Here is a 16,412-nt window from a genome sequence, read left to right on the forward strand (position 1 = left end):
AGTGGGTTTAGCGCAACGGGAAGGTTCCCCACCCTGAAATCTGCAGCGGCGCGATGAGAAAGTTGCTGCTGCGCTCTATTGTCACCCGGATAATGACTCACGACGCGACGACTATGCGAGACGACGACCACTGCGACGACTCCCGGTAGCATCACCTCACCTCAGCGACCCCGCACAACCACCCCCCGCCACCATGGAGGCGCCGCGCAGCTCGGCCAAGCAGCAGGTCGTGGACCGCATCCCCGCGCGCATCAAGCACATCCAGTTCGGCATCTACTCCAACCAGGACATCGTGAACCAGGCCGTCCTCGAAGTCTCGGACCGCAATGTCTACGACCTCCAGCCCGCCGCCGATGGCACGCGCTCGCTCACGGCCAACGGGCCCATGGACACGCACATGGGAATCTCGAGCAAGCAGGGGAAGTGCGGAACATGTGGCGAAGGCCTCGACAGGTGCAACGGCCACTTCGGTCACATCAAGCTTGCGCTGCCTGCATTCCACGTGGGGTACCTGAAGCACATCATCGAGGTGCTCAACTGCATCTGCAAAGACTGTTCGCGCGTGCTGCTGGATGAGGTGGAGCGACGGAGATACCTGCGCAGTATGCGCCGGCCCGACATGGACACTTTGCGCAAGGGGGCAGTCACCAAGAAGATCCTTGACGACTGCAGGAAGAAGAAGACGTGCCCATACTGCAACGCCCTGCAGGGTACCGTCCGCAAGGTACCCGGCCACCCGCTCAAGATCATCCACAACCGATACGATGCCTTCAACCGGTCTACCGCGAAGACGAAGAAGCCACCCGCCGGCAAAGTCGAATTCGATCAGTCCTTCGATACCGCCAAATCCGCGAACCCCGATCTGGACAAGCACCTGAAGAAGGCTGTGGACGACATGCATCCGCTAAGGGCGCTCAACTTGTTCAAGAAGATATCACCGGAGGACTGCGAGTTGCTGGCCATGATACCCGAGGATGCGCGACCGGAGATGCTGATCTGGGAGTACATGCCTGTACCACCAGTCGCGCTCCGCCCGTCCGTGATGCAGGAAGGCGGCGCGACCGAGGACGACGTGACCAACAAGATCGGAGACATATGTCAAATCAGCAGCATAATACGCGCTGGGCTCGCGCGAGGCTTTCCTCTCCAGATCCTGATGGAGCAGTGGGATTTCCTGCAGCTGCAGATTGCCATGTACATCAACAGCGACGCGCCTGGTCTGAAACAGCAGGGTCTTCAGAAGACCATGCGCGGTTTCTCCCAGCGCTTGAAGGGAAAGGGTGGCCGATTCCGTCAGAACCTTTCCGGAAAGCGTGTCGACTTCTCTGGTCGTACTGTCATTGGTCCCGACCCGAACCTGAGCATCGACGAAGTGGCTGTCCCGCAGCGCATTGCAAAAAACCTCACATACCCCGAAAAGGCCACACGATACAACATTGACAAGCTGAGGAGATTGGTGAAGAATGGATCGAACAAGTATCCCGGCGCCAACTACATCATCAGCGATCAGGGACCAAACAAGGAGCCTAACAAGACGTCACTTATTGGTCTTTCGCGATTCGATACTACGGGCGAGAAGCTAGAAGCCACTTCGAAGCGACTCAGAATTGGCGACATCGTTGAGCGACACATTGAAGACGGAGACATTGTCCTCTTCAATCGGCAGCCCTCCCTACACAAGCTCAGTATCTTGAGTCATCGCGCCAAAATCCGCCCATGGAGGACCTTCCGTCTGAATGAGTGTGTCTGCAATCCTTACAACGCCGATTTCGATGGTGACGAGATGAACCTACACGTTCCACAAACCGAAGAAGCGCGAACCGAGGCTACCGAGCTCATGGGTGTCAAATACAACCTTGCAACCCCCAAGAACGGAACACCAATTATCGCGGCTATCCAAGATTTCATTACTGCAGCATATCTCCTCAGCAACAAGAACAACTTTTACGATCGACGGACGTTTTGTCAGATTGTAAACTACATGTTCAACGGAGAAGGAGCCTTCGACCCAGACACAGGAAAAAAGCACCCTATTGACATCCCACCACCGGTTGTATGGAAGCCACAGGCACTTTGGACCGGAAAGCAGGTCTTCAACCTGCTGATGAAGCCATACAAGGGTTGTAGGGTGTTGATCAACCTCGAAGCGGCATGCAAGCAGTTCAAGAATACCCCCGATCAAGCTCCCGATCTAAATGAGAACGATGCTTATCTTGTCATTCGCAACTCTGAGGTTATGTGCGGTGTGATGGACAAGGCGACAGTTGGTGACGGTAAGAAAGACTCGGTGTTCTACGTCATGATGCGAGATTTCGGCCCCGATCACGCCGTGCAGGGCATGAACAGATTATCCAAACTGTCTGCACGTTGGCTCTCCAACAACGGCTTCTCTCTCGGCATCAGTGACGTTACCCCCGGAGAGAAGTTGAACAAGAAGAAGCAAGATCTCGTAGAAGAGGCTTACGCCAAGTGCGACAAATTGATCAAGGACTTCAAGGAGGGCAAGCTGCAGCGTGATCCCGGTTGCGACGAAGAGCAGACGATGGAGAACAGGATCGGTGGTATCTTGTCCGGTGTACGTCAAGCGGCTGGTGACATCTGTTTCGAAGAGCTCAGCAGATGGAACTCACCCTTGCTCATGGCCAAGTGCGGTTCCAAGGGTTCCAACATTAACGTCTCCCAAATGGTTGCTTCCGTCGGACAACAGATGATTGGCGGTGCCCGTGTCGCAGATGGATTCCACCACCGAACACTACCTCACTTCCCCAAAGCCGCCCGTCAGCCCGCATCGAAAGGTTTCGTCAGTAACAGTTTCTTCTCGGGGTTGACACCTTCCGAGTTCATCTTCCACGCTATGAGTGGTCGTGAAGGTTTGGTCGACACAGCTGTCAAGACCGCCGAGACTGGTTACATGAGTAGGCGACTGATGAAATCACTCGAAGATCTTTCTGCACAGTACGATGACACTGTTCGGAACTCTTCCGGAACTGTAGTTCAATTCCAGTACGGAGACGACAACCTCGACCCTGTAGACATGGAGGGCAAGGCAAAACCCGTGCACTTTGACAGGACATTCTCGCATGCCGTAACGTCGACGTGGGACAACTCAGAGTCGGGCCTGACGCCACAGGAAGTTAAGGAGTACACAGAGGCAAAGCTAAATACCGAACGAAACAAATATCCTAGGTTCAAGCTCGACGGCGTAACGCCGCTGGAGTATCGCGACAGGACTGATGGTGGCATCGACCAAAAAGAGTCTCTGCGTGACTTCCTCGATACCGTGCAAGACTACATCTTCAAGAAGGCACAGAAGCTTGAAACAACTCTTGCCTATCTGGGAGTAGTGCAGCCCGATCGCAAGAAGGATAGGAAGCAGTCTGCAGCTGATGCAGAGAAGTACGGCCTCGCTGATGGAATTGCGAAGATCTCGCACAGCGCGCTCGAGGCCTTCATAACGCTTTGTCTAACCAAGTATCATCGATCACGAGTACAGCCCGGTCACGCCGTTGGGGCCATTGGTGCTCAGTCTATTGGTGAGCCCGGAACGCAAATGACACTGAAGACTTTCCATTTTGCTGGTGTCGCTGGTATGTCCATCACCCAGGGTGTACCCCGTATCAAGGAAATCATCAACGCCTCGTCCTCCATCTCTACTCCCGTCATCGCCTGCGAGCTGTCCAACAAGGTCTCCGAATCCGCTGCGCGAATCGTCAAGGCGCGTGTGGAAAAGACGTACCTGCGCGACGTCATCTCCTACGTCGAAGATGTCTGGCACCCCAATGGCGCCTACATCGCCATGCGCATCGACTGGGACACCATCAACCAACTCTTCGTCGACGTCTCACCCCAAGAAATCGCCGCAGCAATCAACGCCCACAAGCCGCTCAAATGGGGCAAAGCCGGCGCCAACGTCCGCATCTCCTCCTCCATAATCCGCGTCGAAGTCCCCGACCCTTACGCCGCGAAAAAGCGCCCCACAAAAACCTCACGCAACCACAAAGAATTCTTCGAGCGCGTCCAACAGGTCAAAGCCCTCATCCCCGACGTCGTCATAAAAGGCTACCCTGACTGCACGCGTGCCATCATCAAGAAAGAAAGCAGCCCCAACGCCCAAGGCCAGTACGAATGCCAACTCCTCGTAGAAGGCTACGGCCTCCGCGACTGCATGACAACCCCCGGAATAGAACCCTACAACACAAAATCCAACCACGTCATGGAAGTCAAAACCGTCCTCGGCATCGAAGCCGCCCGCGCCACCATTGTCCGTGAAATCGGAGATGTCATGGGTAACATGGACATTGATCCGCGTCACATGCAGCTTCTAGCTGATGTCATGACGTTCAAGGGCGAGGTCTTTGGTATCACGCGTTTTGGACTGCAGAAGACAAGGGATAGTGTGTTGCAGCTTGCGTCGTTTGAGAAGACGCCGGATCATTTGTTTGAGGCGGCGGCGAGGGGCAAGACGGATACGATTGATGGTGTTAGTGAGTGTATTATCATGGGGCAGAGCGTTAAGCTGGGGACGGGCAGTATGCAGGTTGTTAGGCCGCTGTATCTTGGGGCGGAGGAGCTCAAGGTCAAGAAAACGTTGTTTGAGGAGGGGTGGGATGCGCTGTGAGAGGGGGTGGATGGCAGAGATGTATATATGCATGGGATGGGCGTACACATGGCGCGGTTTCTGAGCGAAAGTGAGGTTATATGCATAGCGTGCAGATGCAATTCACAAATCCATTTACAAGCATATCTAAACAAGTGGCGCAGAGATCATTGATCCAAAGACATGCCCAGGCGATAACACACACAACTCTACCTTTCGTCTTCTCGCATACAACTTCCAATCGTACGTACCCTGTATGCAGACCTTCACGGTAGTCAAAACTAATCCCGAACTCCTCTAAGCCCACCTAAGAAAATGAATAGAACCTCGGTCCACACACTGTACTACACCGTCGGCGCCGTCCGACACAAAACGCGTCCCCTCTCCATCCACCGTTATCTCCATCGTAACAGTAAGCACGCACCCCAACAAAACGCAGCCACGCAGCATACACGCAACATGTGGCCAGCACAACGAGCGGCGTAAACCCCCGCCACAACCCCTCATACATACCCTGCGCGCAGCCCTGCCCCACAAGGCTGCATATCGCAACCCGCAGCCCGCAGGACGCAGCAAGCGCAGGTCGCCACAGACGTCCAAACTTTGGTTCGCTAGGCAGAAGGATCGGGTTCCCTGCTCAGCCCTATATTGCATGGCAGAAGGAGTGTGGCAAGGGTGGTAATCATCGGTATCCCCATGTCGTATTTTTTGCGCGAGGGTTTGGTCCGTTGGCCAACATACGGTGTAAGATGGGAGGTGGGGTGAGACCGTGCCGCGCGTTACTGCACTCGCGATTACTTGTGGCTGTGGTGTGGCTAGTGACCAGTTCACTGACTCGGTCGGTCGTTGTGGAGATGTTCGCGCTGCGGTGTAGCCCTTGCTGACGGTGGGGGTGCGGAAGGCTGCGTGACTGGTTGATGGGACGGAGGGAGGATTGTTTAAGGTGTCCAGGGCCTAGAATCTGACCGTAAGTGGACTGTGCTGTGGCCCTGGTCGTCACGAGTTACCTGATACATTCGTCCCTTTGCCGCGCTGCTCCTCGGTTGGTTCCTTCGGTTATGATGTACGAACGGTGAGATACTGGCGATTCAGCCTTATGGGCTGCAGGGCGCTGCTCGGCTGTTGCCCGACTGTGCCAACGTGCTTCGGCCGGGTAGAGGACTTGCGCGTATCCCGATTTGTTCACCGTGATGTTTAAATGGATTGCATGGGGACAGATGATAGTAGCCAAAGGGCGAATGTTCTTGCATGACCAGCATGGAATTTGATTCAGAGCATCGTGCTCTGCAGACAGACTAACATGAAATCGCTAATACAGAACCGAAAAGTCGACAAGGAAAATTGCATGTATGACCCTAGTCGTACGTACCGGCGTAGGCGTAGAGATGACAAAAGATGAAACTGACTGCGAGGTCCTTCCGCGGCTGTAGCAGCCATCCGACTTCGACCAATGAAACAAGTGACGTGAATGAAACGACTGTTATACAGATGACGAGAATTAGGAAAGTGAGAATACAAGCAGCCACAACGAGTATGGAGATGCGCGATGACCTCATTGAGGGAGGGACGGGCCCATCTTGACAGTTATGAACCGCCGGACCTGCAGCATTGTGCGCAAGGCTTGTATCGTGGCGTCAGCACAGTCAAAAGGAACCGAGACTGCCGCTCTGACTGCATATAGCGCAAAGCACTTCCTCATCCAGGCTGAAGCCTGCAATGCCTCGTCTGAAGAGGAGTGCGGTGCGGACCATGACGCCGCTGCGCCTACGAGAGCTACCCAGAGGAAAGCGCCAGATAGGTCGAACCCCCAGCAAGTTTGGACCTCTGATTTGGCGAGAGCAGAATGTAGGGCTGCAAGGAGAGTAACGCTTTCGGAGGTAGAGCCAGATATGCTTGCGTGCATGATATTCGCCGAGTCCGCAAGTGTTGCACCATGAACTACCGATCTACAGTAGATCAAAGCAGCAATACGGCAGCTCTCGTGGATCCAGTCAGGTTGTGTGTCGTATTCTGCAGAGGGCAGTAGAAGCAGATCGGAATATATGTCTTGTAGTTCTGCGTCGCATGTGGCTATCTGGCCGCTTGAAATCATATGAGGGTCACCTTTGTGCGTCCATCTTGCCAGGAAGATGTAGGTACACCTCTGCATCTTTCGGATGATGTCGTTGGTAGTTGTTGAGCCGTTGCGGTATAGAGGGGGTATGTGCTCCTGGGAAGCTAACAGCGGCGAGATCGGACTGTTGTGACCGACCCAGGCTTCAGAAGATGATCGCGGTGTGAGCTCTACCGACTCGTTCTGCCCGCGACAGACGGCACAAGTGAGCATGACCCTTGGCCAAATTAGTGGATAGCAGAGATCGAGCAATAAGAACTTACAAGGTCATGAACGTCGCGATGTTTGGGCCTAGCCCATCTTGTCGGCTCCTTATACAGGTCACCAAGCCATCCTGATGTACTCCGAATGCATCCTTCTCAGGGCTACCAATTTCGCTGATGAGCATATGAAGTATGCTGAGAATGGTGGTATCATCAGTGTCCAATCGACCATGAAACAGCCCCAGCATCCTGGTCCTCGCATATACAGTAAGGTCACTGTCGTACAGTAGGCCGTCGTCGAGATCTTGATAGACCAGTGTCGCGTGTACGTGGCTGAGGAACGAAAGATGATTGCCGCAAACGTATCGCATCCACGCTTGGTCTACTGCCATTAGTGAGTGCTTGATGTAGAGAAAGAAAGAGACAAACCGTAACAGTAGAAGGTGGTAGTGCCAATCCATTCACGCTTCAAATCTTCCAACAGCTCATGCCGCGGAGCGTTACCCCCGGGAAAAGGATACCCAGGAACCTCGTCGAAGACTCGGGTCTGGCCATGAGATGATGCTTCGGTGATTGCGGAATGTATCCGAGCGGCAAGCACTCGCACGGGATGGGTAGATGGTGACGGTATTTGAATGCCATGCGCATCTTGTTCCCACCTACTGCCATATTGTCTTGAGGAAGTGGCTACCTGTGAAGCAATTGTTTGTGGCATGCTGCTCGTGCTGACTATCGCTGGGCTAGGTGTACGTGTCGTGACATTTGGTGTGCTACTGCCTTCTCGACTCACAGCTGTGTCTGTAGGTGACAAGGCTTCGCGGTGTGTGTACATGACGTGCGACCGTACTTTTCTCATGATCTCCCCATCCTTGAAATCATCCGGGTGGCTGGCGACGACAAACTGGAATGCAGGTCCAGGTGCAAGGGGTGGCTGGCGTTGGCGTCCGACTCGTCTCTTGGATGCCTTTTGATCGCTGGATGAAGCCATGTCGAAAGTCCGGTGCGAAGTTGTAGGCGGTTCGAGAGCTGTGAATAGAATCGAGTTGATGCTACTTGAGACATTATGTATCGCGAACGATCTTAGGTCATAAGTAGAGGGATGTGTAGGCAGTCGACAGATAACGTAAGATCCAGGTACCGTATGCGATGCTTCAGATCAGTGCTAACCTACCCTGAAGCCACATGCCATAGCCACACTGGGACACACCAAAGGGACTCCAGTACCGAACTGATCTCGGCTATTCCCATGCAACTGTAGATGGAGGTCCATGTTTCATGAACCATACCCAAACCAAAATAGGCCACTATCGAGGATCAAAAGTGGATCTCGCAGCGTACAACGTGGACATTCTCTTTGCAGTGTGATCTTGATCAACTGTACGTCGCGCACGCCGGTATGACTACCCTGCCACAGTACATACCGAATCGATGTCAGGCAGTGGAGCATAGTCGCTTTTCCTGGCGAATGCGGTCACCGCCCACCGTCCCGTACGAAAGCCGATGTGCGCCACAAGCTCCCTGACCCGCAGAACGTTGCGGGAGGGAAGGAGTAGCCTCAACGTAGTGTGTGGCTGATGCGTGCAGCACCATCATCAACGACCGAGCGCCGGGAACTTGGACATGCCTGCTACGGCATACAGACCGCTACAACATCTCTTGATGATGCCAAGAATTTCGACCGAGGCGTACTGCAAAGAAGTGAGACCCGCGAGGAAGATTTCGACAGGTCTCCAGACACTCACATGGGTACTTCATGCTAGTTTGGAGCAGCCAGACCGGTTTCCTTACGCCCGTACGCTCCGACACGCGCGATTTGAACCACGAAGATACGGCCAAGTTGTGCGTGAACGGCGTTGGCATGCCTGTAGATAATAAACCCATTTTCCCAGTTTAGTCTTAGTGTCCATGCACCCCGGTCGCTGCATATAAGCTGCAGGTGCACGCGATGAGAAATGCACAGCTTCCGGTCATTGGATCGCTTTGAGATTTCGAGACCGCCTGTCCAGTTGCATCAGCCCGTTGTAATTGTAAGCTCAGACTGAGATTCGCAGAGACATTGGTCCGTCGAATGCGTCATAATGTATGCAGGGGTAGGTATCCGCTGCTACACTATCAGCTAGGCGCGTCTGCCGTGCCCGTATCGTTCAAAAGCAACGCTCTGAACATTGCGATCTTGCATGCCAGATGCTGCGTGCTGCATGCTGCATCGGAAATCGCGAAGTCCTGAGGAACGGGGCTGTGAAGCAGCGCACATGACGATTTGCTGCCCAGAAAAGTAGATATAGTCGATCACTTCTTCTTCAGTTGATGTGAAGCGCGAGTTTCCATTCACGAGAATTGCATCCGCCAGCATTTGCTCGGGGTTGCCGTCGCTCTTTTGCTTTGTTGATACATGAGAGCTGTAAGCAGCAATGCCTCGGTAGGTAGGTAGGGCGAGTCGTTGACGGCACGAAGCGTCTTGTGGAGATGTGCTGGGGTGCTACGTTCTTGCTAGTATTCCCAACGGCGTAGTAATCGCGATAAGGTGTGTGGACAACCGAATGACGCTTTGTTAGTGTTCATTGCGTGTACAGCTGCAAGCCATAAGTAGCCCACCCCCGATCACCTGAAGCTCCGTTAGAGATCGTGAGTATCAGATCGAAAATTTTCCCCAGGTACCATCATGGACGTACCTTTGGGCCTTCATCCACATACGCTATTACGCATTGAACACCCATGTCTTCAGAGGCGAACGCCACGATGACTGCATGACGATCAGTAGGCGGTGTGGAGCAGAAGCACTTGGCAGAGCATAATGGCTATTGGTGCTGAATATCAATTTTCCATTGTTTCGATCAGAGCTCGTGTTGCTGTGATATTAGAGTTGTGGGAGCGCACTCAGACCATCGGGTGTGGTGTTGGAGGGGAAGTGCGCGCCTGCATCCCATAATACCTGGTAGCGCCGTTGGCAACGCACGGGGTACCGTGATTATGTCACATAATCAGAGCGAGCGAGGGCAGGAGCACACGAGGGCATTTACGCAGCGCAGACTTGAAGGGTTGCGGAATCCGTCCTGAATATTTCCTGACAATTGTATAGTACGTCACATGTTGATAATCGCTCAAGGGAAGCATGAAAGTGTAAGTCTAAAGCATGAGTATCGTACGCAGTGGAGTATAGGTAACAGAGCAGCTCATACCAGAGCTCGTTCCTGATCTGAGGGGAAGCTGTATCATCTTCCATGGCATTAAGCGAAGTTTAGTGACAGTAGGAAGTGTAGGAATACATGCGAGAACGCCGAAGAGTGACAGGACCACACCCGGCCGCAATTGTCCACGCCCTGGTCTTCCGTCTGTGTATAACAGTGCCGCTCACCTCCCGTGTGAGTGGAGCATTCTGTATTTCTATCCCTGCAAGAACACGCTTACGAAGTCTTGGATAGCGGATCCACATGATCGCCTTCGAAAGCAGCCTTGCTGGGATCGTTCCGTCTCATGATACCCTCAACGGGCCCGAGTAGTCGCTGGAAGCCGTTCTTTCCGAGTGTTGCGACCTTGACCTCGGTCTTGCTGACGACTGAGGCAGCGCGGGGAGCGTCGTTGAGCAAGGCTAGCTCGCCGAAGTAGTCGCCCTTCTGGTATTGGTTGACGGCGCTATCTACGCCGCGCTTGAAGACCTGAGCCTCCCCAGACTCAAGCAGGAAGAAGGATTCGCCGACATCACCTTCCTGGATGATGGTTGTGCCAGGGGGGTATTTCTTGGTTTCGAGAGCGTCGGCGATCTTGGAGCGCTCGTAGGGAGTCAGGGTAGACAGCAGAGGAACCTCTTCCAGGAATCCTTCGTACATGCGGCGGCGCTGGAAAGCACTGTCCATGAGGATGCGGCGGAAGGTGATGCGATCTAGTGCCCAGAGTGTAGACGACTCCGTCGAGGTGACTGTTGCAGCACGCGGGGCGTTGTACATAAGAGCTAGCTCACCAAAGGAACCACCTGGTCCGACGGAGCCTACTTTGTCGCCAACGCCATCCATGCCAGCCTCGACCTTGCCCGACTTGTTGACGTAGATATCGAAGGCGCCCTTCTCGACGACGTAGAAGTAGTCTCCGACGTCGCCTTGTGAGATGACCTTTATGCCTTTTGTGGGTATCGGCTTCTCGTGCAGCGCGCCGAGGACCATTGCCGACTGGTCGTCGTCGAGATGTGAAAAGAGGAAGTTGCCGGAGACGGCCGACTTGAGGCGCGACAGCTGGTCCTGCGTCTTCTGGTGGAAGGGCGGGGTGAAGTTGTCGGCGGCGCTGGAGGCGGGGTTGAGCGACTCGGCGGAGACGGAGGTGCGCCTGTTGGTGTTGTAGTTGCTGGGGAAGTTCTGGCCCTCGCCCGACAGAGGCGGCATCTGGGTGATGTTGTTCTTGGAGGAGCCGCCAAAGCCGCCAAAGTCGCCGAACGCGCTCGCACCCGCGTCGTTGTTGTTGGTGGAGCGGGACCGGTTGAAGTCGATAGCTCCAAAGGTCGAGGCCGTGGGCGACGTCATGGTGTCGTTCTCCTCCTCCTCTTCGAGACGCTGCATGGTGGATTTGGTGAAGCCGCTGCCGGCGCTGGGCGAGGTGCTGAAGGGGTTGTTGCCGGGGAACGAGTTCTCGGCACGGCCCTGGGGACTGGAGTGCTGTTGCGACAGCAGGTATTCGGTGCGCTGCGACTCGAGACGGCGGTTAAAGAAGTTGGCGCAGAACTGGAGGATGTCGTGGGGCTTGTGCGAGAGGATTTCGCGGTCGAGCGTGGCGATCTCGTTGGAGTAGTCGGGAGGGAGGGACATGAGGGCGGTGGTGGTGAGGGGTCAAGCGCAGCTCTTTGACGTCGGTCGCGAGACGTGCAGGGATGGAGGCAGTTGTGCTGCGAGGGCCCGCGAGAACGTAGCGGCAGCGCGAGAGGGGGGATGCGTGAATGGGGGACGCAATGGCAGGCTGCACCGTAGGGGACTGGCAGCAGCAGGAGCGCGGTGAGGATGCGCAGGAGAGGGGGCGTGTGCGGGAGGAGGGATCACGGGTGTGGGATGGCGGGCAGGGCAGTCACTGGTAAGGATCGAGGCAAGCTTTCCTGGGGCTTATTATCTTCCAGAAGGCCTCTAGAATCCCTCGCACGCTGTAGGCTCACGGCGACATTTACGCGACGGCTGCCCGCTCTCGCCGCCGCAATTGGTGTGACTCCCACACCCACAGAGCGCCTGTAGCACCAGGGCAAGACAGCTGCGATAGCTGTCATAGCTGCTCAAGCCGTGCTTTAGCTCCCGCTGCCTGGCCTGCGCAGACTGGAGCTTGCACTAACATATCCCACACTTGAGTCGTGAACTATCAAGCTGAGACATTGTGTCGACAGGTGCGGCTCCGAGCTTTGATTGTCTCAAATCACATCGTCGAGTTCTTGTCGCCTAGCGAGATTCAGGATGGTGTTGTGGTGTCGCATTGACTCTCACGTCATCAAGTCGCGCATCCATGGTGCTCATCAGACACCGCACTACGAACTGCAAGACCGTGTGGGTAGACAGCATTCGGGCAGGTCCTTTACAACAGCAACTCTATATCAAACGCCGTCTACTTGACAGCTTGTGCATGGGATTCAGTTGCTCAGACGAGCACGGCATGGGAGGCGCGACCTTGCAATTGGCGGTGAGCCACACATTCAACATGGGCACCGATGCGGTGAATCCATGAACATGTTGAGACGCGGTGCAGGAAAGACACGAAAACTCTGATCAAGAGGCGTTCCAGACAGTATTTGAGATAAGGCGACGACAAAATCATCGAGTGGTACCTAACATAGCCCTGGAGGTTACTGTAGGTAGCAGCTCACGTGCGACCCCGGAATCCGCCCAGATATCCCGACAGGTCCAGGACATGGCGATGACGCACAAAGCCGGCCATGGGAGGCGCACAGGCACGCGGAGCAAAACTGGAGGGGCCGTCGTGTCGCTCGGCCTGCGAGATGAGGCGGCTGGATACGGATTGCATGCGCAGCACAATTCGACTGTGCACGGTGGCCTGAGAATTGTGAAGAGTCGCAGCAATTGAGCTCGACGCCATGGAGATTTCGTCATTGCACATGCTCGCCGTCGGTCCCGCGTGTTCCAGGGCTCGCGCGATGAACGGCATCCCGCCAAGCTTTCCTGCCGCTAGCAGCGCCGTCTCTAATCTTGCAGACTCAGCGCCTTGTCGCGACCAGACCGCCAGCCTCGCCAATTCTGCATCTACAAGGCATATCTGTCGCTCCTCTGACTCTGTGTTTGTGCCTGCATTGAAATCGCTGCTGTTTGTCGCGCGAAACAGTCGCAAGCTCCATCTTCCCCAAACCGTCCGAGCGCGCACTCAAGCCGCAAGCTAGCTCGCTCCACCCAACGCAGCTCCTGATCCTGACTTACCAACCACCTCCACACCTCTCCTCCCTGCGCCCAAGACAGGTCTTACTCCCTCCTCCCAACTCTGCAATCCCTGATCCACGTCCATCGCTGCGCTGATATGGGCAAATATACTTTCACCTGGTACGTTCGCGCCTGCCTCGCGCCCACCCAGGCACCTTCCGTGCCCAACTGCTTACACGCGCACAGGGAACACTCGGCCAATGAGGTCTACGTGACTGGCACCTTCGATGACTGGAGGAAGACGGTCAAGCTCGAGAACGAGGATGGCATCTTTAAGAAGACGGTCGAGCTGCCCAAAACCCACACCCAGTACAAGGTGCGCACCTCTCCCGTCGCATACCGTCGGCTTCCCCGTTTGCGCAGACTCTGCTAACACGTCTGCCACAGTTCGTCGTAAACGGCAACTGGTGTACCAACGACAGCGCGCGCAAGGAAGACGACGGCCACGGCATCATCAACAACGTCCTCCTGCCCGAAGACATCGTCGACGAGGAGCCCGTCAACACCATGTCCTCTGCCGCGCCCGAGTCCACAACCGCTGCGCTAGCCGGCGCTGTGCCCAAAGAGAGCGAGAAGGACGCCAAGTCCAACTCTCCTCTCCCTGGCGCTTTCCCCGAGACACCGTACGCAGAGACACCTGGCAGCGAACCGCAGACCTTCAACGTCGCGCCCATTCCCGCTACCTCTGGCCTCGGCAACCCCATCAAGCTTGCGCCTGGCGAGCCCGTTCCCGAAGCGAGCACTCTCACAGACAACACCGTAGACTCGACTGTCAAGCATGACAAGGAGCCCGAGCAAGAGGCTTCTGCATTCGGTATTGCGCCCATCCCCGCTACTGCTGGCGCTGGCAACCCCATCCACCTTGCGCCTGGCGAGAAGGTGCCCGATGCCAGTACCTTGACCTCCAACACCGTCGACAGCACAGTCAAGACAGACCCCTCTTCTTACGAGAAGTCCGATGCTCTCCCTCCCCTCGCCTTCACTCCCCAGGCTGAGCGCGATGCCAAGGGTGGCATGTTCGGTATCCCTCCTGTCATGGGCAACATGATCCCAGAATCGAGCCTCCCTATGGGCGCTGATGCCAAGGTCGAGGAAGACACCGGCATTACCATCCAATCCTCTGCTCCTCACAGCACAACCGCCGATCTCGCCGCCCAAGTTCCCCTAGAGCCCCGCGGTGTCCCCGAAACTGTCACCGAAAGCCAACAGGAGGCTCACGTCGATCCCGAGGCGTCTGCCAACCCAGAGGCTGTCCAGGACAAGAAGGAGATGGAGCAAGAGCTGAAGGAGACCGTCTCTGAGGCGCCCGCAGCTAGCGGAGACGCTGGTTTGAGCGACACAGCTAAAGCTGCCGCCGCCACTGCTGCCGCTGGCGCGACTGCTGGTGCGGGTCTCTTCACTGCGGCTGTCTACTCTGCCAAGGAGAAGGCTGCTGAGGCTACCGGTATGAACGAGCCCAGCACTTCCACTGCTGATGAGGTTCCGTCCATTGTTGCCGAGAGCCAGAACACAGCACATGCGGAGCCCGAGGCCGCAGCCAGCCCTGAGGCTGTTGCTGAGAAGTCCGCCATGGAGCAGGAACTTCTTAGCGAGGTACCCAAGACCAACGAGACTGGTCTCACGGCTCCCGCCATTGCCATTCCCGCCGTCGTCTCTGAGAGCCAAAAGGAGGCACACGCAAGCCCTGAAGCAGCATCCAGCCCCGAGGCCGTCGCAGAGAAGACCGCCATGGAGTCTGAGCTGTTGCGCGAGGTCCCCAAGACCAACGAGGCCGGCGAGCCAGCCCCCGCCGTTTCCGCTGCCACAGCCACTACTGCTCCTGCTGCTACTTCTGAGACCGTCTCCAGCGACGTACCCGAGGTTGTCGCTGACAGCCAACATGAGGCACACGTTAGCCCCGAAGCCGCTGCCAACAGTGAGGCCGTAGCAGAAAAGTCGGCCGTCGAGTCTGAGCTACTCGACAAGCTCCCAAGATCTGAGGAATCTGGTGAGCCTGCTCCTGTACTGACCGCTGCGACCACCGAGACCGCACCTGCTGAGACCACACCCGCTGCTGTTGCTGCGACTGCTGTTGCCGGTGCAACTGCTGCTGTCGTAGCTGGCACTACCAGGGAGTCAGTCAACGAGTCCGTTGCTCGTGATGTTCCGGATGTCGTCGCCGAGAGCCAGAAGGAGGCACACGTCAGTCCCGAGGCCGCTACTAATGCTGAGGCAGTCAGTGAGAAGCGGGCTATGGAGACTGAACTTCTTCAAGAAGTGAAGTCAACGGAGGCTACCGGCGAGCCAGCTCCCAGTGCTGCTGTTGTAGGAAGCCAAAATGCTGCTGGTCTCTCTGATGAGGCTCTTGTCGATACTAAGCCACTCAAGTCCTCCAGCGAGCCCAACGCACTCAACGCGCCCGCATCGGAGCCTGCTCAGCCGCCAACCTCCAAGCCCATCGACTCTACTACCGAAGTCGCATTCAACAAGCAGGAGCCAACTACCACCGAGCAGACCCAGCCGACTGTCACCACCGGCGTAGAGACAACCAAGACTGAGGCCACTAGCTCTGCCCCAGCCGCACAGCTGGCCCCAGAGAGCCCCGCCAAGAACCTCAGGAAAGACTCGGACGTCTCTCCCAAGGGCACTCCAGGCAGCCAGAGCATCGCTTCTGGTGCTGACGATAAGAAGAAGAAGCGCCGCTCTTTCTTCGGCAAGATCAAGGACAAGCTATCCAGCAAGGACAAGAACTAGATGTTTCATCTGTCTTTTCTCGGTGCTCTCAGGCCATCTTCATCCATCACGAGGGTCTTTGGAGCTTGGTAATACCCGGGGTTCATGCGCTGTGCTTTCTCACTCTTCCCCTTCATCGTTCGCCACGGAGTTTGTGCTTTTGGTCTATACCATTTTCCTTCCTGTGTCTGACATGTTTCATAGCAATCTGTTGCGTCATTTCTGTTCATATGCATCTCGAGACGTAAGAGAACGTGGGTAGACGGAAGAGATTGCACTCATAGTATACCTGGGTTGCTCGAAATAAGTTGGCCACCGATGTCGAAACGTGGGGTATTGGCATGCCAGCGGGATTGTATTTAATTTGCTAATGACGATGCGTTAGATTCGCTTCA

The 16,412-nt window shown here is 55.7% G+C and overlaps 3 protein-coding genes across 3 annotated transcripts; 2 read left to right on the forward strand and 1 right to left on the reverse strand.

The window, feature by feature from the left end:
• Positions 1-193: 193 nt before the first annotated feature.
• On the forward strand, positions 194-4,618 carry J4E86_005300 (uncharacterized protein; the record flags this gene model as incomplete). Its single annotated transcript, XM_051445835.1, has 1 exon — positions 194-4,618. The coding sequence occupies one exon, from the start codon at positions 194-196 to the stop codon at positions 4,616-4,618; it is 4,425 nt and encodes a 1,474-aa protein (XP_051302602.1).
• A 5,699-nt stretch (positions 4,619-10,317) lies between these two features.
• On the reverse strand, positions 10,318-11,706 carry J4E86_005301 (uncharacterized protein; the record flags this gene model as incomplete). Its single annotated transcript, XM_051445836.1, has 1 exon — positions 10,318-11,706. The coding sequence occupies one exon, from the start codon at positions 11,704-11,706 to the stop codon at positions 10,318-10,320; it is 1,389 nt and encodes a 462-aa protein (XP_051302603.1).
• A 1,696-nt stretch (positions 11,707-13,402) lies between these two features.
• J4E86_005302 (uncharacterized protein) lies at positions 13,403-16,038 on the forward strand (the record flags this gene model as incomplete). Its single annotated transcript, XM_051445837.1, has 3 exons — positions 13,403-13,425; positions 13,492-13,621; positions 13,693-16,038. 3 exons carry the CDS (start codon positions 13,403-13,405, stop codon positions 16,036-16,038), a joined length of 2,499 nt encoding a protein of 832 aa, XP_051302604.1.
• Between the last annotated feature and the right edge of the window lie 374 nt (positions 16,039-16,412).

The sequence above is a fragment of the Alternaria arbusti genome (genome assembly GCF_024043155.1).
Source record: "Alternaria arbusti strain BMP 1465 chromosome Unknown scaffold_6, whole genome shotgun sequence".
Lineage (NCBI taxonomy): Eukaryota > Fungi > Ascomycota > Dothideomycetes > Pleosporales > Pleosporaceae > Alternaria > Alternaria arbusti.